Raw genomic sequence first — 25824 nt, 5'->3', positions numbered from 1 at the left:
GAGATGAGGGATTCCATTGAAATGCAGCCATCATTTTGAGTTTCAGTGGCCTATGAACCCAGTAGTGAAAGACCGAAAACTAATTTCTCTTTAACTTGAATGCTAACTTAATAATCATATAAATACCTTCATGTTTAATGCTTAGGCAGAATTTCATTAAAATTTCTTTGACGTCAAGCCAAATTTTGAAGTGAATTGGAACTGGTTTGCATTTCTTAAATTGGTCTTTCTTTGGAAATAATGAAAAAGTGTTAGAGTCTTGGCCAAATTCCAATGACTGTGACTCAACTTGTTAAAGTTAAATTTTAGTATTTACACATTACATAGTATAATATTTATACTAGGCAACAGATTGGGACTATGGAATTCAAAATAGGATACACTTTGCCTTGGAATTCCAGCACGGTAACCATTACCCCCCAGAACCTGGGGATTATCTAATGCCCAGACTGGGGCAGCTGGAGCAAACAGTTTTAAAGGTAAATGCTGCTAAGTGTGCAGTTCTCGCTTGTACTCGTGTGTTGGGTTTCATGGCACTGTGTACTTTGTATACTGGCTGTTCATTGATTTCTGTCTCATTGAGATACTTGTCCACCACACCAGTGTAGAGGGAGTAACCAAGAGGTGAATAGGATCACAGAAGGACTCTGGAAAGGAACCCCTGCAAACACTGTGTTTTACTTGTGAGTAAACTGAGGCCTCAAAGAGTGACATAATTTGCTTGAGGTCACCAAGCTAGTTAGTTGTAACTCTGAGATGGAAACCCCAGTCTCCAGACTTCTACCCGGGTAGCTGTACCACTCCCAGCAGGAAACCCTCATGCACTGCCCGAAGGTTATGTATTTGTTGCTGTAAAGTGTGTTCCAGGGTCAGTGGGAGGCTGGAGGGCAATTGGATGATACATTTGTTCCTTTCTTCTTTCTTTGTTTGCAGTAGAGAGCAGGGTGAGGGGCAGAGGGAGAGGAAGGGAGACAATCTCAAGTAGACTCCCCACTGAGTGCAGAGTCCAATGTGAGACTCCATCTCACTACCCTGAGATCATGACTCACACCAAAATCAAGAGTTAGCTGCTTAATCGACTGAGCCACATTTCAAACCCTCCCAGTCAGGCTTCTAGGGGAGCTGTGAGAAAAGAGCTCAGGTCCAAAGCCAAGAGGGGAAGGATTCAGCAACCCTTTCTCCCCAGTCACAGCCATGCATGAATGGATTGTCAGGCTAACCCATGAGAGTGTTTTGTTACTGAGTGGAGGGTTGGACAGTTGACCCCGATGACTTCTGTGGTCTTTTCTATTCTTTTTTTTTTTTTTAAGATCGATCCATTTATTTATTTATTTATTTATTTATTTATTTATTTGACAGACAGAGATCACAAATAGGCAGAGAGGCAGGCAGAGAGAGGAAGAAGCAGGCTCCCTGCTGAGCAGAGAGCCCGATGCAGGATCCCAGGACCCGTGGGATCATGACCTGAGCTGAAGGCAGAAGCTTTTACTCTCTGAGTCACCCAGGCACCCTGGTCTTTTCTATTCCGAGATGCTCTGGTAGAAATCTTCCTCACCCCTGAGTTGTGGATGCGCCTGTGTGCCCACACTCATGCCCTTAACTTTCACTGCGGCCCACCATTCAGCCAGACCATTGGGTTAAGAGCCTCATGTTGTGTATACAAGACAACATTGAGGCAACCAGTTACAAAAAACACATTTTGTCACTCACTTGGCCATTAGTCGGCCCCTCTTATTTTATTTAATAACTCTCTCTGCTTTGTGCCAAACCATGGGCTTTCCTTGGAGAGCTTCCAAGTTACTTTTCTCTTATAGTAATCCCACACAGTCTGGAATATGACAGCCTTTTCACATGGAGTTTGTTGCCTGTAGACACTAAGGCCTGTTTAGTTTTTAGTGATCCATGAGCATTTGAAAGCAAATTTCCCAAATACATTTTATTGGCTCAACCTCCTGTTTACAAACCCCTGGAGCGGAAGAATGCCCCTTTCACTTCCTCTGTTGCCTGGCCTTTCTCTCCCAGAGCAGTGAGCTGGGAGCCCTGAGTAGGGGTCAGGGCACCTGAAGAGCAGCACAGAGAAGAGAGCACTAAATTAAGAGTCAGGACTTGGGCTCTTGCCCAAGTCATAGATGACACTGGGCCACCCAGTTTCCCTCTTTATGCTTGATCTGCCCCATAATGGGAAGTGACAGCTTTGATCTTAATACCCTCTCAAGACCATTTGATTGAAAGTTGTTTTCATGCTCAATTTTCTCCCATTTTCGCAACCTCAATTTGTACTACAATAAATTGTTTTGCAGGTGTGTGGTGCCTTTTGGGTTAATTTTGCTCCTATTAGAAAATGTATTGTCATCTCTATTGTAATGTCATGGAACCATCTTATTAATCAATAAAATTGATGGTTTCATATGTGGGGTTTGATAAATGAAAAACAACATCTGACTCTGAAGATGTAATATGTAAACAGGGCGAACCCATCTTTGACTGTTGTATTCGACTACAACGTAAGAGGGCAAGTGTGGCCTCACTTATCTTGAGCAATTGAGCATATAGTCATTTGAAGTAATTTAAATGTCTTGTGTCAGTCTCTCAAGCTACTTGCATATGAATAGAAAACACAGTTTTGGGTCACTTTCAGCTGGTTCTTCTTACTGAGGTTTACTGAGTAATAATACCTTACATCTTTGTGGAAGTGGAACCTATTCCCTATTCTCTCTCCCAAAGGTCTGCTTTGTCTTCTCTTAGTGATAACAAGGATAAGATTAAGTAACATGGACAAAGCAAGTTATCTTCACAGATGTTTTCATACATGTGATCATATTTGAGGGTCACAGCAATACCTAGAGAAAATTACTAGTGAGAAAAGTCAAGCCTTGGAGGGCTGAGGTAGCTTTACATGATAGAGCAGGTGTTAAAGAACAAAGAACATGGGGCTTCAAGCTTTGCCCTATCTCGCCCATTGGACACTCTTTCTGTGTGAGATATTTTTCAGAAGAGGCCTTTGAAAGCTTTAATGGGTCATTCTCATGCATCCATTCCCTTGCCTCTGCTAATATTGAAACCCTACTAATGCCATGTAATGGCCTGAGACACTGGGAGGATGAGAATTGTATCTGTGGTAGACGAAATAAGGTTCCCCCAAAAGACATCTATGTCCTAATTCCCCCCAACTTGTGAGTATGTTACTTACAAGGCAGGAGGGACTTTCCTGGTATCATTAAATTAATATCATCTTCCTGACGATAAGTGATGTTGAGCACCTAGTCGTGTATATTGGTTACCTGCGTATCTGTGGGAAAATGTCTACTCAGATTTAATGCCCATAATTTCATTGGATTCTTTGCTTTTTTATGGTGTTGAGCTGTATAAGTTAATTATATATTTCAGATAGGAACTTAAAAGATATATTATTTACAAATATTTTCTCTCATTAACTAAAAAAAAAAAAAAATTAAGATCCTCAAGCTGGGGAGGTTGTCTTGAATTGAACCAGTGGGCCCTGGGAGGGTGTGTAAGAGAGAGATGCTACACTGCTGGCTTTGAAGATGGCTCCTGGCCTGGATGGAGGGTGCAGCATCAGGTGACAAGGAAGATGGGTCACAAACATCTGGATCTCTCTCAAGCAAAATGAAGAGCCTGAGGATTCCACTTGTCCTGAAGAGTAGGGACTGAGCAGTAGAGGATCCACTGTTCCTGAGGAATATGTGCTCTGTCCCAGTCTTGGCAGAGTCATTCCATCTGCTTCCATGGAGGCAAGCAAGCCCACTAAGCAGCCATCGATTAGGGATCTGCGTGAAATCTACATACATGAAATATATATGAGTGTGCCTATCTCTGACTCTGACGATCCATCTCGCACAACAAAGCATATATATCAGCACAATATTCAACATCCATTAACTTAGGGACACACTGTGGAATTTGAAACAGCTGAAGCTTGAAGTTGATCATCTCCTTTCTTTCCAGTTTGCGTTAGAGCATACACTACGATGAATGGAGGCAATTACAGGCGGATTCAATGACAGTGCCATCATTTATTGGAGTATAATTCTTCTAGCCAATCAGTGCTCTAAGTAATGATAAATTATATTAGACTTCCAAGTATGACTTGAGCATGTTGGTGACTATGGATCAATGGGTATCTGATACTTGAAAAGCTTCAGCATTCTGTTCTTGTTGAATCTGTAATTAACAAATGAAACTAAACTAATCATAGCAAATTGTTCATTTGACTACATTCTTGTTTTTGAGCACACTGCTGAGGAACAAGAGTGTGAAGTGCTGCAGAGAGGGGGCCTGTGCTCTTATGTGTTGAGGTGCCCATCAGCAAATGAATGCAGCTATCAGAGCATTCGGGTGGTGTGTTACTGTGATCAAATGCTTCATCCTTACAGGCTGCTGATTCATCTGGCTCACACAGTATGTGTTAATCAATGATTGTTTTATATTAAAAGGCACAGTTTAATTTTGCTACAGATTGGCTGGCGATTTTCCAAGAAAATATCAGTAAACTTAGGAGTTTCAAAAGTAATGTGTTAAATGTATGTGAAACAGGTAGAAAGAAATTGCTAGTGGTTTATGCTAATCAACATTATTCCTAGCTATTACAATCATCGTGGAAAGAAAATAAGCATAGAAGCCCCTGAAACCACACAGGGTTTAGATTTAAAGGCACAGCTACTGATAGGTTAAGTCCCACTCTATAGATATGAATGGATTTCTATATCTGAACAAATGCCTTTCTCTTATAAAATGAAATTGACATTAGCCTAGAAGAGTGCTTAGGCTCTGATATTTCAGAGATGGGCCTGCATTGGGCAATCCCCACGTGAGCAGGGTGCTTGCCATGCTCATTAAAAATATTAGGGATCACAATGTTCAGCAACTGCTTAGCATGATTTTGGTTTACTAGTTTACTACGTACCAGTGATACTCAGTTGAGTCATAGCATTAATACGCCCATAAAATACAGTGCAGTGTCTCCGTATGGTGCACTGTGTAGAAGCATATTAAACATATTACACAAACAGAGCTCAAGACCTCACATACAATTGATCAACAATGCGCCAATTAGACAATACCACAGTCATGAAAAGAAACACTGGCATATGTGCCCAAGGCCTAAATGAAAATGAGATTGAGGGAGCAACTGAGAATAGATAAGGGGACCGCTGGGTTAGACTGTTACAATGAACCCAAAGGTTTGAAGTCTCCTATGGCCCTGAGGTAGAGCTCTGAACCCAGTCTCATTCAGGGTAAGTGGGGTATTGCCTAGACCTAGAACGTTGCTCTTTTTAGGCCTGTGCCATCCAACAGAAAAATAACAGAGCCACAAACACAAGCCACATAGAATGATTTTAGGTTTTCTAGTAGCCACATTAAAAAAGGGAAAATGAAACAGGTGAAATTAATTTAATAAACTTTGACTTCATGTACGACACATAGCATTTCAACATGCTGTCATTATCAAATTATAAATTCTGTATTTAAAACTGTTTTCATGTCAAGTCTTTGAAATCTGACAGTGCAGTTAGAGATGATCCCATTACAATTTTTCTCCCCCTATATTGTGTATTCCTTTGGACAAGTGGTTCTTTTGAAAACTTGACCATGAGGCTGAATGTGCTGACTACAAAGGCAGGCCAAGAGGGATCCTGGGACTTACTTAAGGGCACATGGCTTTAAGTGAAAGCCTCACTCTCTGAGGTCTTTCCACTGCATAGCGTCTTCCTTCCAAAAGTTCGTTTTATATATGTCCCTCCATTTTATGGGCTATTAGCTGACTATTAGTTATGGACTACTAATAATGATAACCCCTAGAAGTCTATTTTCTTCTCCTCCTCCTCCTTCTCCTTCTTCTTCTTTTGCTTTTTTTTTTTTTTTTTTTTGGAAGACCATTTTCAATAAAACCTTAAAATAACATCCCTTCACTCTCATACTGAGCAATTTTTCCCATGTTCTAGAAGAACAGAATTAGTAAACAGCTAACAGTTGAGCATTAGGCAGTTAGCTCATATGGGTCTCAGTGTCTTCTGTGCAGTGGGAGGTCAGGAGGTCAGAATGAGCACCTGTCCCTCCTGGTTGGCAGGGTTGTTGCAAATCTCATATGAGATCATACCTGTATAAAGTCCTTTGCACAGTGAGAAGTAGCCTGCAAATGTAAGAGTCTGTTGCTTTTCAAAAGAGAAGCAAAAATCTAGACTCCTGGCGTGTAGCAGATTCATTTCTGTATTTATTTTATAATGATGTTGATAATAAGTGAATCTGCTAAGTCCTCCTCAGTCAACCCCCGATTTCTTCTCCATCCCCCCAGCCACCTGCTGCGAGTCCACGTATACAGAACTTTTGTCAAGGTGGGGACATTGGGGTTTGGGCCCCTCACTAGATACTGAACAAGCAGTCAGCACGTGCACACTTTGGAATGACAGGCTTACTGCAGGTGAGCAAAAGGCCCTCCACCTGCCTCTCCTGCAGACTCTTTTCTTTTCACAAGATCTAGAAAAACAAGAAAAGCTAGCACTTTATTTTCCGTATTAATTGGCAGGAATATTGGCCATTAAGCCTTCTGTGACAGTATTTGCTGTAGAGAATTTTCTCTTTATTCAGTGAGGATGGTGGAAGGGAAGAGAAACTATGCTGCCAGACATTGCCATGGCACCTTGAGCGACAATCAGGTAATGATTATAATGATGACAGATACAGACCTGCTGTTTGATCAACAAGAGCATGTTAGTTTTGTTTCAGTGTGAAATAGTAAAACACTAAATTGCAAGGCATTGTCCATTTTTATTCACTGCTCTTTTCCCATCACTAGCAAGCACACCTAGGATAAGCATTGTTAACTGATGTCATTAACATGTGTCATGTTTCCAAAGATGAACATGTTGTTTTAATTTGATTTTTAAATATCCACAACAGTCTCTCTAAGCATTTAAATAAAACAGAAATAGTTCATTAGAACAGAAGGAAACTATCTGGATATATTGGTCACAACTAGCTTGCAAGCATTTCTGACAGCAGCCCTCTGTTGAAGGGAAAATTGCAAAAATTGCTAGTTATTATCATTTTTAATAAATAAGCCTCTTCTATCTTCCTGCCTTGCTTCCTCCCTCCCTCCCCCTGGCTTCTGGGTGATTGTGTTCAACAAGCATATTTTCAGTGGGACCATTTCTATTACAGAGTGATTGAGCTCTGATTTACACATCAATTACCCACCTTCATGGAGATTTTCATGCTCCCCTAGCTGACATCAATGAAGCATAACTGGGTAAACGCTTTATTTCATACCAGTTTTGGATAACTGAGACTGATAACTAATCATATCGAGAGACAATGTGCTATAATACAGGAAACAATAAATGCTTCCCTTTGAAATCTCATCTATCCTTTAGGAGCTCACCATTCACATGCTTATCTCAGGCATCCATTTCTTTCCATATGGCACTTCCTCTCGGTATCAGAAGTGCAATTAGGGTTTTACCCTTGAGTATGAGCATCTGCAAAGACCAAAGTCTGATTTTCCTGCTTCCCTAAAGAGCAGAAAACCTTACCCTCCCACCGCCACAGTCATAGACCAATTTCGCCAGACATGGCCAAGCCTAGGGACTGGGTTTGGCTGCCTCTTTCATCTTTTGTTCACTTGTCCATGTTTGTCTCATGGGATCATCTTTGGTTAGCATGTACTTGAACTAGCCAATGTGCAGGGTGTGAACCCTTTCATCGTGCAAGGCCCAGCTGGAACACAGCTTCCTGATTTTGCTTCCCACCCCACCCCAACCTGAGAATGCTCCCACAGTACTTTATTCCTATGAGCACAGCATGCCTCACCCTGTACTAGGATTATTTTGGAATAGATTTGCCTCCTCTTCTGGGCTGTGACTTTCTCCAAGACTCGCACTGTGCTTTATTTTTTTCCAAGCACCAAACATGGTGCCTGATGTGACGTAGGCACCTAGGAAAGGTTTGTGGATTAAATAAACAAATTCATGAATATATTAATTAATAGATCTTTGTCAACATTTGTCACGAACTTGGGTAGAAAAAATGTGTTTGCCTGTCATTCGTTCATTCAGTCAAAAAAAATATTTATTGAGAACTGAACACTGAGTTTGGTACTTTTCCAGATAAATGGGAAGCAAAAATACATTCGTTCCTCCTGGTGACAGTTTCACTGAATACCCACAGTTGTCTCAGACAGATCAGGAAAGAGGGGAAAACAGAGAGTGGTGCCAGAGTAGAAAGGAGAGGAATGGGTGGCATGTAATTGGAAGTAAACAAGGGAATACTGAGGTCTCCATCCCCTGTGCCCACTGTGATGTGACGTGACATTTTCCCCAGGGACTAGCTCAGAGGTGTGTGAGTAGGCTAGGGCTGCCATATCAAAGTACCGCAGAGGCAGGTTTTAAGCAATAGAAATGGATGGTCTGTCTTACAGTCTGAGAGCTAGAAGTCTGAGATCCAGGCATGGGCAGGGTTGGTTCCCTCTGAGGCTGTGAAGTTGGCGGGGGGTGCTGTGTTTCAAGCCTCTTTCCCTGGCTTGCTGTGGCTTGGCGGACATCTTTGGTTCTCCTTGGCTTGTAGCAGTATCACTCCCATTTCTGCCTTCATCTTCATGTGTCTGGCATTCTCCCCATTCAAATGTCCCCTTCTTACAGTGTCACCAGGCATATTGGATTAGGGGCCCATCCTCCTCCAGGATGACCCCATCATAACTGACCTAATTTCATCCATAATGACCCCATTTCCAAGGAAGATCACATTCTGAGGTATGAGGGTCAGGAGTTCATATGAATTTTGAGGGGAGCACACTTCCACCCCTAATGGTGTGGGGTGCCTGGTCAGGCATCTCATCAAGGCAAGAGGGAGAAGAGGGGTCCAGGAGAAAGTCACCATGCTAGGTCCATGTGACACATGAGGAAACAGGCGTGGGCCGTGAGAGCAAGCAGAGGATCAGAAGAGCAGCCAGAGCTCTGGGGCTGCTTGCCATGGAGAGGCAGAAGCCCAAAGGGTGAGCTCTTAGGAGGTAAATTTTGCCTAGATAAAAATCAGCCAGTCCACGCCGATCAAAGGGTTTAGTGAGACATGAAAAGAGAGTCCACCTCAAACTGTCCATTATCAACTGTTTGTTAAGGACATTAATTTCCTTAGTTGGCAAGTAATTAAGAATATGATTTCTGAGAAAATATGGTTTTAAGTAGTTTTTAAAATTGTCTTGCTTATTGGTAACAAAAAATAAAACACCTTCTAAAAAGTGTCATTTTTGAGAAGCCAGGTTCTGTTAGGGCTTTGACTTGGAAAAGAATTCCCAATATTTAACGGGCATAGAGGCAGCAGGTATGGAGCTGGGGATGTGGCATGTGGGACAGTGCCAGGATCTGCCTTGGCTGGACAAGAGATTGTCAAGAGCAGAGACTTAAGCCAAGCCCTGGCCGGCCCAGGCCAGAGACCTTTTGAACCATCAGGGGCACACAAAGCTTGTCACCACCGCTGTCTTATGTGTGGATCCATGCATTCATGTCTGACAACACAAAGCGCACTCACATTTCCTTCCAGTAGCTCCAGGTTCAGCTCTCGAAGCTCTTTAAAGCTCAGCATTAGCCTCCACTCTGATTAAAGAAAGACCTATAAATGAGATAATTTCAAGTCAACATAAAAGCGGGCATGAAGAAACATTGGACAAATAAACAAGAACAGAATAAAACTGATTATGTGTGATTGGCAGTGGTGAACAGGGTAGGTGCCGACGAGAGAGGGAAAGAGAATGTTCTATGGCATTTTGATTTTTATATGGCTTCAGTTTTTGGACCAGTTCAAGCGTCATATAAGTAAATACATTCACTATATTTGCTCTCTCATTGCCAGTACTCTTGGTGGTAGTGTCCACTTCAGGCCCTTGCTGGAAAGAAAACTGCTTTGGGAAGCTTCTGAATCATGGAGTTGTGTGCAGCTCTCTTGCGTTGGCTATACTGAATGCGAGGTACTTGTAAGACACCAGTTTGTGTGAGCCATGGGTCAATGAGCCAGAAAAAGTGAGAGTGAATTCTCATTTTTAATGGGTGTATCAGAAGTAGAGTTACTTTTAAGTGATTTTCACTAAAATTGGAAGTCAGACACTTAACCTAAGAAAATGATACAAAAGCCGCCGAGAAAACTCAGGGATGTCTATATATGTCTTGTGCAATGCCGTCTTCTTGTAGTGCGGTTCCTGAGTGTGGAAGAGGTGGGGCTGCTTGACATGGAGATGAAGGAGACACAGGCTCACATATTCTGAGCTGCTGGGAAGAGGACGGAGATGACACTTGCTGAGGACACAGAGCCCTCTCTCCAGCAGTCGCGGATATTGGACTATGTCTCTTAACTGACGGTTAGAGTGCATGAGGACAAGAGAATTTAATTTCTCCACAAAGACTGCTTTTAAAGTACATTTTAACAGGCTTCTAGAAAGTTATTGAGAAGTTGAGTGCCACTGCAGGCAGATGAGAACATTTGCGTGCTGGACTCATGGCCATTCAGTATAAAAGTTGCATTTCCATTAAAATGGAATCCTCTGGAAAAAAAACAAAATGGACTTTTAGTGCGCTCTTAGAATATTGTCAATAATCAATATTCATTTGAGTGTCTACCTGTGCTTGCTGTTCTGAGAAGAAGCTTTAAGAGCCCCTGCTAAGCCAGGATATTGTGCAGGGAGTTCAAGTTTTAGAAATTCCCCCTGGATCATTTGTCCTGTGCCTGTGCCATTCTTGCGGTAGCTGCTTTTCACCTTCCAGACATCCGTGCCGACATGTATTAGCAATGTCGATTTCTGCATAATAGAATACATCTGTTCCCCACAGAGGCCTGGTTCTTGATTTACCTTCATGTTAAGTCCATCAGATTTAAGCACACCGAAATGGGTCCAATAAAGAAGTTTATATACAAATGATCCTATCATATGTGAAGACCAAAAGTTGTTTCCTATCCAATGCCTGAGATCCACTCTGGGACCTTCTGATGCTTTTGGCCTGGCTTGTGACCAGGGCGTGAGGATTTATATGATCTTCCCTGGGTGATTTCCATGTACAGCCAGTACTGAGATGATAGAAGATTGGTAATATTTGGAAATATTTTAGATTAAAAAGTTATGACTTTAAACCTCATGTCAGTATTAGTTTGTGACTGAATTCCCTATATATAATGCCTCTATCACAAAGATCATTTTTGAGTCTATGGAGAAAATGTCTCAGAGGGTAGCTGATGACATATTCTTTGCCCTAAGCTGTTACTAGAAAGGCTTTAGACCTCAACAGTAAAAAAAAAGGTGGCTCTAATTTTTGTGGCATGAAGGGAACTTGTGCAAACTACATGTCTCAGACTTTTTACAAGAGCTCTGAATTAGGAATCAGGTCAGTGGTGTCCTGGACATAGCTCTCATAGTCTGGAACAATCTTCTGACCCTCCATTTCCCATCCTTACATGGAAATGATATTTGCTGCCCTGCTAATTTGCTGGGTGTGGCTGGGGCACACATGATTAATGTGCAGTGAAGTTCACAGGGCTGAAGGTCAAGACCGGTTGGGGTGCCAGTGATCCCAGGCATTAGTAGTTTCAAGAGCCTTTCTTATCCACCTTCATATTTAACCTTGATACCACCTGCAGGAAGAGGGAAGAGAAAGATTATTCCCATTTTACAAATAATGAAACTGAGGCTTAGAAATAGAAAGTGCTTTATAAATGATCAAGTGACTTGGAAGTGAAAGAGGTGGAGCCCCAGCTCAGGTCTTCTGAGAATGGTGACCATCATTTCTGGACACCTGCAGAATTCTTGAGAAACTCCATAACCTGTCGGTTGATCTTGGGTTTGGTTTTTACTAGGTTTTGGCCATTCCTAGATGTAATCAACTGCCTTTGCCACTTAAGTATTGTGTATTTGTTAGAAGTACTACAACATTTGCGGAATTTGATAGGCTGGTGTAAATAATTTTATTCTAAGCCTAAGGCAGATGCTTTTTTTAAATATCTGTGTTTGTATGTCTGTATTTGACCTGGCTTATTTATGTTCAAGAAGCTTTGCTGTGGTCACCTGTAGTGTGGTGTCAGTGACTTAGAAAAGACAAACGTTTCCTTTAAGGAGTAAAGTCTAATGGGAGACATAGAGGACCCCGGTGAAATCATTATAAGCTCATAACAGTGAACCCCCTTAATAAGCATGGTATAACATAGTACCAGGAGTATACAGTGAAGTATTAGGTATACAAGGAGTGAAGAACTGATTTTTTTTTTTTTTTTTAATGAGAGCCGGTGTCCATGAGGAAAGAGTCCGTTTGGTGAAGAGAGTGGTTCTATGCAGAGGTCCCAATGAGTCCTACAGTCTAAACATGACTTAGAGGTTCCACTGATTTTAGAAACTCCCTTTCAAGGCTGTGTTCATATCTTCAGATCCACGGTTCTCATGCATCTCCCCTATATGTGTAAAATAATTATGGCTTGCTTTTAACTTTATTTAATAGTTTTGAATTTAGTACTTTATATTTTTTAAAGATTTTGAGAGAGAGAGTGCACACATATGCATGAGTGGGGGAGCAGAGAGAGAGAAGCAGATTCCCCGCTGAGCAGGAAGCCCAACATGGGGCTCCATTCTATGACCCCAAGATCATGACCTGAGCTGAAGGCAGGTGCTTAACCAACTGAGCCACCCTAACACTTTACATTGAAGTGCTGATGGATATTAACAGATAAAATAAGTACATAACTTGGGGGGTAATTTTGAGGGTATTCAATAGCAGAGATTTTTTTTTTAACTAATAGAAGCTGTGTAAAGATTAGGTCAATGTCAAATTGAAAACAGGACTAGCTATTGACAAAAAAAAGGGTAGCACTTAGAACACTGGAACATGTAATAAGTATAAATACAAATTTTATAGAAGGCAGAAATTCATTCAGGAGAGTCATAAGGAGTGAGTTATAGCTTATGTTTGTCCCTTGGGTGAATTAAATATGTATTTTTTATGCTTTTACAAAGATATTAGCCAAAATAAAGAAATTTTAGTGCCAGATGGATTAGATAATGAGATTGAATTATTTACTTTCATATATGTTGTCACTACAGTAAATCCTATATTAATATTTTTAAACAAACTTGTCATTTTAAGATAACAGTGTTTTTAAAATATTTCCTCACCTAGCTTTGTAAAATCACCAAATTAGGTAAACAATGATTATTATTATTATTATTTTTTTAAGATTTTATTTATTTATTTGACAGACAGAAATCGCAAGTAGACGGAGAGGCAGGCAGAGAGAGAGAGAGGGAAGCAGGCTCCCTGCTGAGCAGAGAGCCCGATGCGGGCCTCGATCCCAGGACCCTGAGATCATGACCTGAGCCGAAGGCAGCGGTTTAACCCACTGAGCCACCCAGGCACCCAACAATGATTATTAAACTTCATGAAATACACAGAACAAATGGACTTCAACTGGTTTTCACTCTCCCCCGCTCAGCCTCTTCTTGCAGATGTAGTTAATTTTTTATGATCCCTTTAGGGTGTGTATGTTCGGTGTAAAGAAACTAATGTTTATTCTATACTAGAATCCAAATTTAATTCCTATATATTTTTTTCCTACTGGCAATCTCTAATCAAATGCAATCCTAAGGAAAGTTGACTAACAGAGTGCCAACAGAACCGATATTTATTCTTGAGTGCAATGGGAGCATGGGCTGCAGAAGGCACAGACCATGGGGGTGTTAGGCAGAGACGAGGTGGGGCACTGGAAAAATTGGGTTCTTGCTTCCCAGTGCTGCTACAAACATGATACAAAGCCCATTACCTTTCTGAGCTCAATTTCCTCATCTGGAAAATGAAGAGACCAGAACAGCCTGACTGCCAACATATCTTCCTGCTCTAATAGTCTTTGTTCTAAAAGATGAGCCTGCATCATTAGCTCAAGCATGCTACTACCAGGAGTTAATGAGGATGACCTAATTGAACTTTCTCAATCTCCATGAATCTACATGTGCTCTGGATTTTATCATCCTAGTGATGCACCTGTGGCTTCTAGTGGTGAAAATTGGAGTTACCTATGTACATGATCGGTTTAAGTGCAAGATTAGGAGAGTATCTGAGAGAAGGAGAAGATGAGGAGGAGAAATCACTTGACCTCTGAGGTGGAATAGACCCAGATTCACAGCTTCTTTTGCTTTTCTCTTGTTGAGGGTTTAACCCAACTCCCCTCTTCTCTGGAGCACCTTAGTTTCCTCCTGTGTTAACAAGGGCAGTTTCTCAGGCAGAGGCGAGGGGAATGGACAGATGGGTGAAGAAATCAGAGCTAACAGAAAAGCCCCAATTCCAGAGAGAAGCTTCTCACCATCACACCTTACATTGGAGTGAGTGACAGAGTAACAAGTAACTTGTTATTTCTGTCCTTTTCCTATCAGCTAGTGGGGTGGTCAGGAAAACTGGAATCCTAAGACATAAGATGCAGAGAGAGAGAGAGAGAGAGATCGATCAGAGGTTTTTGGTTAATTGAGAGTAAAGTGAGTTATGAGTGGTGGGTCAGTGGTTTTGATGGCACCATAATGTGATGAACTGTGTTCCGTCTTGGGGAGAAAAAGCTGGAAGAATGTCCTGACTTGCTACAAAGGAAAAAGTCCTCTGGTTGAGCTTTTTGGCTCCACCTCCCAACAGGGAAATAGGTTTTCACACTCATAGGACCAATTCCCCCAGTCCTCCTCAGTGTGAATAAATTTGAACTGTTTAGCCCAATCATATGGTGATTAATTCACATTTCTGGACTGAGCATTTCTTTGGGGGCCATGGAGCACTTCCTTGCTCTGGACAACAAGCCCACAGTGTACGTGGTACATCACATCATTGTGGGACAGCCATATGCTTTTCTCTGGTCCCCACGGGGCAAACAGGTTCAAATGCAACCTGCCTGAATCATAAGAACTTTAATTGAGTAGATAAAGAGGTCTCCATAATTATAAACTGCAGTAGGTATAACAAGAGGCTAAATACATAGCTGTGGTTTTAATTAGCCGGTGCTTCAAATTAGTTATTTTGGTTTCAGTCAGAAATCGGTGATGTGATGTTCTGCACTGTGAAAGCCTTATCACTGTGGAGGTCATTCCCCATTACACCTCGCCCTGTGAAGCTTTCAATACAACACCATGCTGAGCAAAGGAGGAAGAAGTTGGAACGATTTGGTTGCCTTCCAAAAGCGGTGATACTCCATGGAGATTCAATTCATTCTCGCCAGAGATAGGAGAATTAACTATTCTTTGGTATAGGTGTTAAAAAACGCAGCAGGCACTTTGCTTGCAACAGATAACACCCATGTGCACACTCAATCTGCTATTCACATTTTGTCTGGAATTTGGTAGCTAATGAACTGATGCAAAATGGAGCCAGGAGCCTCCCTCACAAATCAAACCCAGGTTGAAAGCGCCCAGAGTGCCCTGGCTGCTGGCCGCTCAGTGTTGCACAAGTGGAAATACGTTTCCTTTTCTTCTCCTCATCCTTCTCTTCCTTCAGGGTTTTCATTATATCTTTCCCTCAGAGAAGAAGGAAGGTAGTTTGCACAGCCAAGAGACCAGAGCACCTCAGTCCTCTTCATGGAAGAACTGAATGTGTGATCTATGGGCCTGTCATTCCTGGCTATCAGATGCACTGAATGAACAGATAGCTAGAAAGCTGACATCTTGCTCACATTTTTTGGAAGCACGAGATTTGGGCTCTTGTTTTTGTGTGAAGAGCCAACTGCTGTGGCAGGCAAAGAAATGAAGTGTCTTCCTTTGCAACAGAACTTCCCGGCTTGCCTCCCCCCCACTAAATATTGCTTTAACTTGGTGCACCTCCACCTCTGATGCTCCACCTCTCTTTCTTATATTTGGACACACTAATGATGGGCTTGGGAGATGCATGGCCCGTGCATCGTGCTCAAGTCTGATCTCATGCTCCATGTGCACGTTCTGAAGATGTAACTCTGTCTGCTTGATCACACCTCAGCCTCCAACACAAAGACACTGCGACCCATGGCAACCGTGTGGGGTTCCGATCTCAACTCATGACCAGTGAGGAGAGATGATGCCAGCAAGTGTCACCTCTGTGGATGGTGTCTGAGACTCTGAAGGACAGACTGCCTTCCAGGATCTGGACTTGTCATCTTTCTCGACCAGACGGGCCCATATGTGGGGTCTGGGCATGGTGTAGTGCTGTCAATCTCCCTTGTTTTCTCCAGATGGTGATAACATTCATTGAGCCCCCTCATGCCTGGCCTAGCAAGCTCCTCTGTGTCTGGCATTGTTTGTATTGTGAAAGTATAATGTACGTCTGAGCATTCTTTAAATGTGGCCACTTTTGAAAATCAGAGGAATGAAGTGTTGTTGATTCAGAAGATAAGGCTATCAAAGTCACTTTGAATCTGTCAGTTCAAGGATTCCTGTGGAGAAAGGGAGTGATTAAGTGTAAACTCATACTCCATGTATATAAATATCTAGTTAAGCATGGCTATTTCATGCTCCGGGCTCTTACTTTATAAATTAAAAGTTATGATACTCATGAGCAAACTAGAAGACCAAGGGTAGGCACTAAGGTCTGGGATGTATTCAAAACCTGTCGACTCTACTCTTCTATCATTTATCTCTTGTAATTCCTTTAGCTATTATGTTCATTTGCATGCCAATTATCTAATTAAGTCTTAACATGGCAGTATTAACATGGGGAAGGAAAGCAACATTTGTACACCACCTGCTAGGCATTTTATATATGTTCGTATGACTTAGATTGGCTCCACTTATATGTGTTCACTTCAGGTAAGATTTTGATCAAAGGCAGGGGAAGAGAAAACCCAATGGACAAAATAAATCCACCACTTTTGAGACATACAGGTTATGGGGTAATAAGTATATTCTTGCCTAATTCTTCTTTGGGAAGCATTTCATACTAGAAAATCCCAGGGCCTGGAGTATATCTTAGATATTGTCTGGAAGCTTCTGTACTGATTCTCCAATGGGAAAGCCTGAAACATGAAGAGTCACAGAGCTATACAGCATTTATAAAACATGTGTGCCTTGAGGTCATTCAAGGCTTTTGATACCTTTTGTTGTTAGCTGTTTGCCATTCAAGCCAGACACTTTCTTTGTGAAGAGTTTCCTAAAGAGGCTGTCAGTCTCCTATGACACAACTATGAGGAGAGAAAAGACACGCCCACCACAAAAAAGGAGTGTGAGCAAATTAGTGGTTCAGTGTTTTGTAGACTTCCAAAAATGCCCGTAAACTCCCCTATGATTTCATTACAACAGGCTAACTTTGGCTGTGGGCTCAGGACAGAATTATAGGTGGCCTGTGACATCTTGGTTAATTCCTTTCCCTTAGGACTTTATGACGTCTGTGAATTCTGAGCCTTAAGCAGTTGGTAACACAAAGCAACTTGAATTCAGCACTTTTTTGCAAGTGGACTGACTTTCAGGGAGCATCTAATTGCCTGTGGTACTCAAGTAGGGACAAGAGAAGAAGATTCTGGAACACTCACATGGGCATGAGTATGGTTGCTAATAAGCATGTTTCCATGTTCTTCTATATTCCAAAGAACTAGTCATGATCTTAAACCCCTTGGGAGTCAAGAAAATGTTTCTCCACTCCCCATGCAGTATATCCATTTGGGTAGCCTTGGATTGTGTTGTTTTTCTTCTTATTGATAACAAGAGAGATCTGAATGACATGACTAATTAATATTTTTCTTCTTTTGTCTTTTTCTTTTCCTATCAGTCACTATGAACAAGACCGTAGTGCACTTAAAAAAAGGGAGTGGGAGCGGAGGAATCAAGAAGTCCAGCAAGAAGATGATCTCTTTTCTTCAGGCTTTGATCTATTTGGGGAGCCCTACAAGGTAGCTGAATATGTATGTAATTTGTCTTTCTGGAAAATGGTTGCTTGTTAAGTTTTTGAACATACTAATCAACATTTCATCTATTATTAAAGCACCCAAATCATTTCCAGGAGAATATATTTGACAAATAAAATCTATAAACACATTGTATTTGGGGCAACTGCAGCTTTCTGAAGAAGTCTTCAGAGGCAAATTCTGTCCTCGGATTTCAATGGGACTAGTGAGTCTTCCTGTTTCCGAGAAGTTCTGTCTCACCCAGCACTTCCTACAGCAAGCAGTGCTCCCTTGATGCTTTTCCCCACCTTGGTTATTGGCAAGGCAGCCCCTGAAGACTTCATCAGAAAGTCAATGGCTGTGTCTTTCTCCTCCCAATCAGTGCCATCTGTTGCAAGCAAGGCCACTGTTTTCCTTTTCCGTGTTAGGTTGTTAGTAGCTGTGGAGTGGTTTGAGTGCTCTTTGAAAATCCTTGTTCTAGGATGAAGGGAAAAGCTGATCATTTCCTCCTGGTGGTTAATCATCCTGGATGAGGATGGGGGGGTGGGCAAAGGGGTAGCATAGCCAGGTGGATTGCCTAGCATAGCCACTAACACTCCTGCTGCTCTCTCTATAACTACTGATTTCATGATGACTGCCTCTGAACTTTCTATTCAGGGTGGGGCTTGGGGGAAGAATCTGGTGGAATAGCTGGCAGCTGGTTGGTGTTTATTGAAATTTAGTAGCAGTGTAATTTCCCATAATGAAACAAAATGATGTAAGAGTTAAAACAACAATAGAGGGAAATTTCTGAGAGTCATGCTTTTAGACGGGCACCAATTAGGGGACAATGACTTCTGGGAAAGGAAAGGACTGCATTGGCACAAGTACCACGTTGGGGTATAGAGTGGTATAGAGTACGCTGTTGGGCTCAGTGACCACTGAGAGCAGAGTCTTGCTGCCTTGTTCACGATAAGTGAGCATCTCTTGAATGAGACTCAGGTGCCTTCCGAGTTCAGGAAGTCTGACAGAGAGAGTTAGGTTACCTAAACTGCTGCTTTCCAATTTGTCAATAATAGTATAATCCTTAAAAAAGCATTTCTCCTATCTCAATTGATTTAATTTACATACTGCCTTTGAACATGTGCATTTTTAAAATATTTTATTTATTTATTTGACAGACAGAGAGAGATCACAAGTAGGCAGAGAGGCAATCAGAGAGAGTAAGGGGGAAACAGGCTCCCCGCTGAGCAGAGCCCAATGCAGGGCTCGATCCCAGGACGCTGAGATCATAACCTGAGCTGAAGACAGAAGCTTAACCCACTGAGCCACCCAGGCGCCCGTGAACATGTGTATTTAAGGATATGATGAGTTTAGTGAACATTTGTTGGAGGCCCACTACATGCTAGTCACATCTTAGACAAATGCACAAAGAGGAGTAAGACATCATGAGCGATGGAAGGGAAGCGTACAGAGCAGCTGCCACAGAGGTAGGCAGGCAAGAGGTTAGTGGAGACTTGGTACCTCATGCCAAGGAGACTGGACACAATTCTGTACATGAAGAGAAGTTACTGCACAGTTTCAAGTAAGGGCATGGCAGGACAGACAGAGCATTTTGAAGATGCTGTTGGCAGTGTGGTGAGTTGGTTGGAGGTGAGGCAAACGAGAAGGCAGATAAAGAAGATTTTGTAGTTAGCTAAGGGGAATTCATGGCAGAGAGGATTTAAGACAGCAGAGGGACAGTGACATGATGAGATTGGATGTCTGACTGGCTGTGGAAAATGTGAGGAGTAAATGATTCTCATATTTCTGACTTGAGAAGATGGCAGTCTCATTAACGGGTTGTTCAGGAGGAAACAGCATTGGTGCTTGCAAAGGAAAAGAAAATTAATTCTGTTTTGAGCACAGTTGGTTTGAGATGCTGGTGGGATATGAAGAGAGGCCTACTGGTAGGCATTGGGTGTAGGGATCTGGAGATAATGAGAGTGCTCAAGAGAGTTAGATGTGAGCAGGGAGGTGGTCATGGAAGCAGTCAGATGACTGAATAAGGGGGACAAAGAGAGAGTCTTGGGGAGGAGCAGGATTTAAGGAGTAAAAGAGGTGGCAACGTAGACACCAGGAAAGGTAACTAAAAAAGAGTGAATGATCACAGAGGTAGGAAGAGAACTAGGAGAATCATTTAATAGAAATCAAAGGGATATAGGGTTTTATGGAGGAGGGATTTGTTAGTTATTTGTGTCTGGGAGAGCAGGAAAGCTCACCCCTGGAAAGTGGCTGTTGGATTTGGTAGTTGGGGGATGGGGGGATCAATGACCTTAGGAAGAGTTGTTTTATTCTGTTGATGGTGGTGCTCATTGTGGGAAGTAAACTGCCTGGGCTCAGGGAGTAAATGGGAAGTAGTAAAACAAAGAAATACAGTAACTTTTTGTGTGGAGGGAGGAAGAAAGGAAGGTAGGTTAGAACCTGAAGGGAGAAATTTTATGGAAAGAGGCTCCTTTTTTCATAATGGGAAAAATGTGAACATGTTTAGAGATTGATGGGAAAGACCAGATGTCAGTCAAAAGGGAGAGGGTAAAGGGACAGGAGGAAAAGGTGACGACAAGTGGAGCAGGGTCCCAGAGGAGATGAGCAGACACAAAGTCAAGAGTTTGTGAAGAGTGACTAGCCATGGCAAGACATTGTGGCCTTCATTTTTTCCAGAAAATGGAAGAGAGGTCAAAGGATGATAGGTGCCTTATCCATTCTTAAGAAAGGAATAACCAGATGAGTTTTATGTCTTAACTTTGGATGAGTTAGAAAAAGGAGGTTTACTCAGAGTCATTCTTAAAGTTTAAAGTCTACTCCATGTTCAATGTTATTAATATGATGAGGTGTAGAGCCCTTGGTTTATCCCCTCTTTATAACTTAAATCATGTTGAATTAATGGTCTTATACCTTTAAGGTAAATGCTATCTCTTATTAAAAAGGTCTGTAATATAGATACATATTTATTTTTAGATGTCAGCAGTGTGTTTTTGAGTAGGCAGTTTAAAAAAAAAAAAAACCCTGTGATCAACATTGCCAGACATTTTCAGAAGTCATCTGTCTTGCTATGACAAGAGTGCATCAGGTAGAGATGCTAGGAGGGAACATTCATCTAGCTCAGGGCCAGGCCTGTTGTGTGATTAGTAGCCTGTTGCCTTTCTGTTTCTCAACAGGTGATAGAGGTTGTGATTCAGTTGAGACTGTATAGGAGAGGAATTGAGCTAACAGTTGGTGACCTAGTGATTCTGTTTCTTTCACCATTGCTTTGATGATCAGCTACCATCTTATACTGTGTCCGTGTTCAGGATTCCCTGAGAAAGCACTAGAGGGTTTGCTTTCCCTTCCCCCTCCCCCAGATGATGATACTAGAACTGATGTTCCCCTCCATCAGCTCTCTATACCTGGACTGGTATGGACACCCTTGGGGTATCTGGACATGCCAGTAGCAGTGGAAGTGTTAGAGCTGGTCCATGGTCCATTGGTAGACCCTTCCTTAGGGTTGTGGTAGGAATACTTATCAAATTAAAAATCAAAACTCCTGGTGGTGGATCAGGACTTTCAGGAAATTTCTTGCCACCCTAAAACCTAAAACATGGCCTATTAAGTTATCTAGTAGTGTTGGTAGTTTGTGAAGTAGCCAATAAGCATCAGTCCCTAAGACCCACTGCCTTTCTCAGCAGTTAGAATAAATGGTTATCTCTCATCATCCTGGATGATTTCTTTCCTTTCTCTGCTTCACCCCTACCATTCCCAGAATGGAAAGAAGGTTGACCACCCTTACATTCAGTTGGTGAATGGGGCTCCATGGGACTGCTTCTATTGCGTATAACTTTCAAATCTGACTTTGTGCTATGGTGTTGAGAAGGATGCCTTCAAAAGTGCTTGAAGAACCTGAAGCTATTTGACGTGTCTAAGCCAGTGTGGAAATACTGGGAAGGCTGAGGAAATGGTGTGTAGCAAGTGGCTGCTATCTGCCAGACACATGCTAGGGCTTTATATGGGCCTGTTTAGTCCTTCCAACATCTGGAGTACTTGTTTTCCTCATGTGGCCCACAAGGAATCTGAGACTCAGAGAGGAGAAGTGGCTTCTCTACAGCTTATATCTGTGCCAGCAGTGAATCTAGAACCCAGTTATGTGGTTCATTACCTGTAACAGGAAGCTGCTGATCTTTCCACAGGGGGTGAGAAGACCTGATAAGCTTACCTAACTCCTGTGTGACTTTGGTGAAGAAAGTTTATTTCTCTGACTTATAGTCTCCTCCTCTCTGAAGTGAATAATAATACCTGATATGAAGTAATCCCTGATAATAATAATAAGCAACAACCACAACTGACATTGTATAGCTCTTTCCACTCTATGAGAATGAGGAAAGTGAGTCACAGAGAGATTAAGTGGCTTATCCAAGGTCATTTTTATTGGGGAGGTAGAAGCCAGACTGAGATCAGAGCTGCTCTCCTGACTCATGTGGTTGTTGTAAGGATCAAATCAAATGAACCGGGGACCTTGCTTTGAAATCTGCAAAGTGCTCTACAAGTTCAGCATGTTAATGTTATTATAATTAAAGAAAGAAATAGCAACTTACAGCTTAGAGAGATTAACTATAAAAATATTACAATTAGGAAAAAAGGAATTACTAAATCATATACAAGAGCCACACTGAAATAAAGGGGGGAAATGAGCCTCAAAACTTAAATTATTTTGCTACTTTTTATTAAAAGAAATACTATGGTACAATTGCCTCCTAGTACATTAATTTTCAATGAACCTCTACTACTGATTTGTAGATAGCATTAGAAGCAAACTGAGGCAACTTTGCATTTCTTAGAATAATGAGAGGCAAAAAGCTTCAATATGAAGGAGTGCTGTTAGTCATGGGCCACAAACCAGACATATAATTTATGCCTGAAAATACTTGGAAAATTAATTTCCTTGATGATGGAGAAATTGTGATTATTTAGAAAATAAGAACTGCAGAGGTTACCTTTAAGAATCAACCAATCATCTAGAATGGGAAGTAAAGAACTGGCCAATGGAAAGAAGCCTATAATTGAATGAAATGGCCAACTTTCATTTTTGCCATTTTTATAATGTCCAATCAAAACTGCCAAGAATACCTTGCTCCTTAATAGGAGTACTAAGAATCCAGAGAGTGCAAAAGAACATTCAGTGCAAATCAAGTCTCTGGGGTCTATAGTCATCCCCATTGTGTAGGGGCATAGAAATGTATTTCAGGCCCCACTGGGGTTTTTGTTTTTTTTTTTTTTTAAAGATTTTTTTTTTTTAATTTATTTGTCAGAGAGAGAGCGAGCGAGAGCAAGCATAGGCAGACAGAGTGGAAGGCAGAGTCAGAGGGAGAAGCAGGCTCCCTGCGGAGCAAGGAGCCCGATGTGGGACTCGATCCCAGGACGCTGGGATCATGACCTGAGCTGAAGGCAGCTGCTTAACCAACTGAGCCACCCAGGCGTTCCCCCACTGGGTTTTTTATCCAGTGGCTCTTCTATCTACATCTAGAGTAATTTAAAAAACTGGTTGACAGTTACCCAGCACTGGTGGTGGAAAGGCAGAGAGGTGAATCAGGTGACCTGGACTGTCCTGCTAATTATTATTTGGAGATTGTTAAATGGTGGACTTTTTGAGGCTATGTGTCTGTGTGTCCTCTGTGCCTAACCCTTCTCGTGACTGTTTTGAATTTACCAGTATGTGTCTTAAGCATGGCCATGGTAATTCCTACTTGTAGCCACAGCACGTCTGTTTTGCAAAGCATATGGATCTTCCTTCAATCAGAAACTCAGAAAGTGTCGCCAGTGAACTCAACCTTGAACTGTCTGCTTCGCAGTTCTGATCACAAGTCCCTGTGAGACCGTTGCTCTGTGAGGAAGCTAGTCTAAGGGAGTTGACACCCTTTCATTCCTCCAAGGTATCCCAGCTCTGGCCCTGTGTCGTCTGTGCACAGGAAAACCCCACACCTGGAGCTCTTAGTTTAGCCCCCCAACTCCACATAGAGATATGCCTTCACTGAGTTAGACTTTAATGCAGTGCTCTTTTTTTAGTCATCATAAGAATAAGCCACATGAAGAACATCTTTGCATCTTCTGTGAAGTTGGTGCTAAAAAATTTGTTTTCTTGTTAAAAGGTTTCTTTTAAAAGGTTTATTTATTTGAGAGAGCAGGAGAGAGAGAGAGAGAGAGAGAGAGAGCAGGGGGAGGAGCAGAAGGAGGGACAGAGTGAGAGGGAGACAGTCTCAAGGAGACTTCACACTGAGCGAGGAGCCCCACACAGGCCTTGAGCTCATGACCCATGAGATCATGACCTGAGTCAAAATCAAGAGACAGATGCTTAACTGACTGTGCCACCCAGTTACCCCATGTTCAAAGGTTCTTATAACTGAACCAAAGAGAAGAATTCTTTTTTACATTTTAGTATCTGGCAACCATTTGTCTTATTTAATAAATTAAGATATGCCTCCTTTCATCAGACAAACAGAATTCAGTACGCTGTGAGTTTTTCTTTTTTGCCTTAGCTACCAGGAAGTTCAAAGTTCAATTTAATGTTCAATCATAGTAACCAAGTCAGCCTGACTTTTGATTTTCTGTTTGTTTATTTACTCCAAGCTATTGCAAAGCCTTTATTTTGATATAGGTAGGCTATGACTTATAATTGGATTCAATTTGTGTCAGCAACAATTTTTTGAGTACCTGATATGCACCTGACCTGGTGCTCAGTCCTGAACTGAGGTGAATGAAAGGTGGTCTCTGACCTTTAAGAGTTTATAGTTTTATGCAGAAAAAGAAATCATTGCTATAGTAAACCCTACATGGTGGGAGGTTGATTTCCTAGATCTATTCAGAGAACTTTAGTTTTCTTCTAATTTTGCTTAAGTAGACATAATTTTACACATTGGCTGGTTTATAAGTTCTAATTTTAAACATATTTTAAAACCTAGAGATGGGGGGAAAAAAACCTCAGCATGCATTGGAAAGCCAGATCATTATAACAGTAGAAGTAAATGAAGAGATATTCAAACTTAACCAAGGTTCTCTCCATTGAAGAAAAGATAAGCACATCCCTTTTATTTACTGTTGAACAGGAACAGGAATGTGACTAGCTTGCTTGCAAGCAAATGAGTCTTAAGATTCTTGAGTCTTGATTATGTTGACCTGGAGAGAGTGAATTACTTTTCAAGAATCTGAGGTATTGTCCTGGTCTCTCTGACATCTCAAGGCAAGGTTCTGATGCTGTAGAGCTTAGTTTCAATGGAAGTTCAATGAGCTTTCAATAGAAGTCCAGTAAACTCCCAAAGAAAGTTCAGTCAGTTGAACTTGGAGCTTTCTGCTAGCTAAGGCAAAAAGAGAAAAGTTCTTATAGAATTCTTCTTGTGTGAAGGAAGGAAGCAACCTCCAAATTCATTAAATGAGTCAGTGTAAAACAAAGGCATTTAACATGAGAAACAACATGGTGTTGTCTCCCGCTTTGCTGGGTCAGATCCTTAAGGATAGCCAGGTATTGGTGTTTGTTAAGCCATCATGTGACCCAAGAGGTAAACTCTTTGAGGGGCCAGAGCAACTCTGTAAGTATTTAAAGCTTGCACTAAATCCTTTTTTTATAAAATATTTTATTTGACAGAGAGAGAGGGATCACAATTAGGCAGAGTAGCAGGCAGAGGAAGAGGGAGAAGGAGGCTCCTCCCTGAGCAGAGAGCCCAATGTGGGGCTCTGTCCCAGGACCCTGTGATTATGACACAAATTGAAGGCAGACGCTTAATGACTGAGCCACCCAGGTTCCCCTGGAGCTTGCATTAAATTCTTACTGGGCCCTCAGCATTATAAAATCACTTTGTTTTGAATTAAGGGACTGAATAGGAGGGAGACTGGGTTTGGCTGCTACCCAAATTGTTGGTCATGCACCATTTATCAAAGGAGACCACTCTACCCAGAGTGCATTCTGGTCTTGGCTGAAGAGTAATT

At 41.8% G+C, this 25824-nt stretch overlaps 1 protein-coding gene across 4 annotated transcripts in view; it reads left to right on the top strand.

Moving 5' to 3' along the window:
- AFF2 (AF4/FMR2 family member 2) overlaps positions 1-25824 on the top strand; it is a 453773-nt gene that overhangs the window by 134579 nt on the left and 293370 nt on the right. For 2 of the 4 annotated variants that reach the window (XM_045068128.1, XM_045068126.1), the window contains exon 2: positions 17742-17862. In XM_045068128.1, the coding sequence (XP_044924063.1) occupies positions 17742-17862 (121 nt within the window). Of the gene's footprint in view, positions 1-17741; positions 17875-25824 lie in introns of all 4 variants that reach the window. The other 2 variants (XM_045068127.1, XM_045068125.1) reach the window with 1 other exon arrangement.

Source organism: Mustela putorius, unplaced genomic scaffold, assembly GCF_011764305.1.
Source record: "Mustela putorius furo isolate JIRA1106 unplaced genomic scaffold, ASM1176430v1.1 tig00003899_pilon_pilon_pilon, whole genome shotgun sequence".
NCBI lineage: Eukaryota > Metazoa > Chordata > Mammalia > Carnivora > Mustelidae > Mustela > Mustela putorius.
Note: the sequence above shows the minus strand (reverse complement) of the source record. Positions and strands in the feature narration are given on the sequence as shown.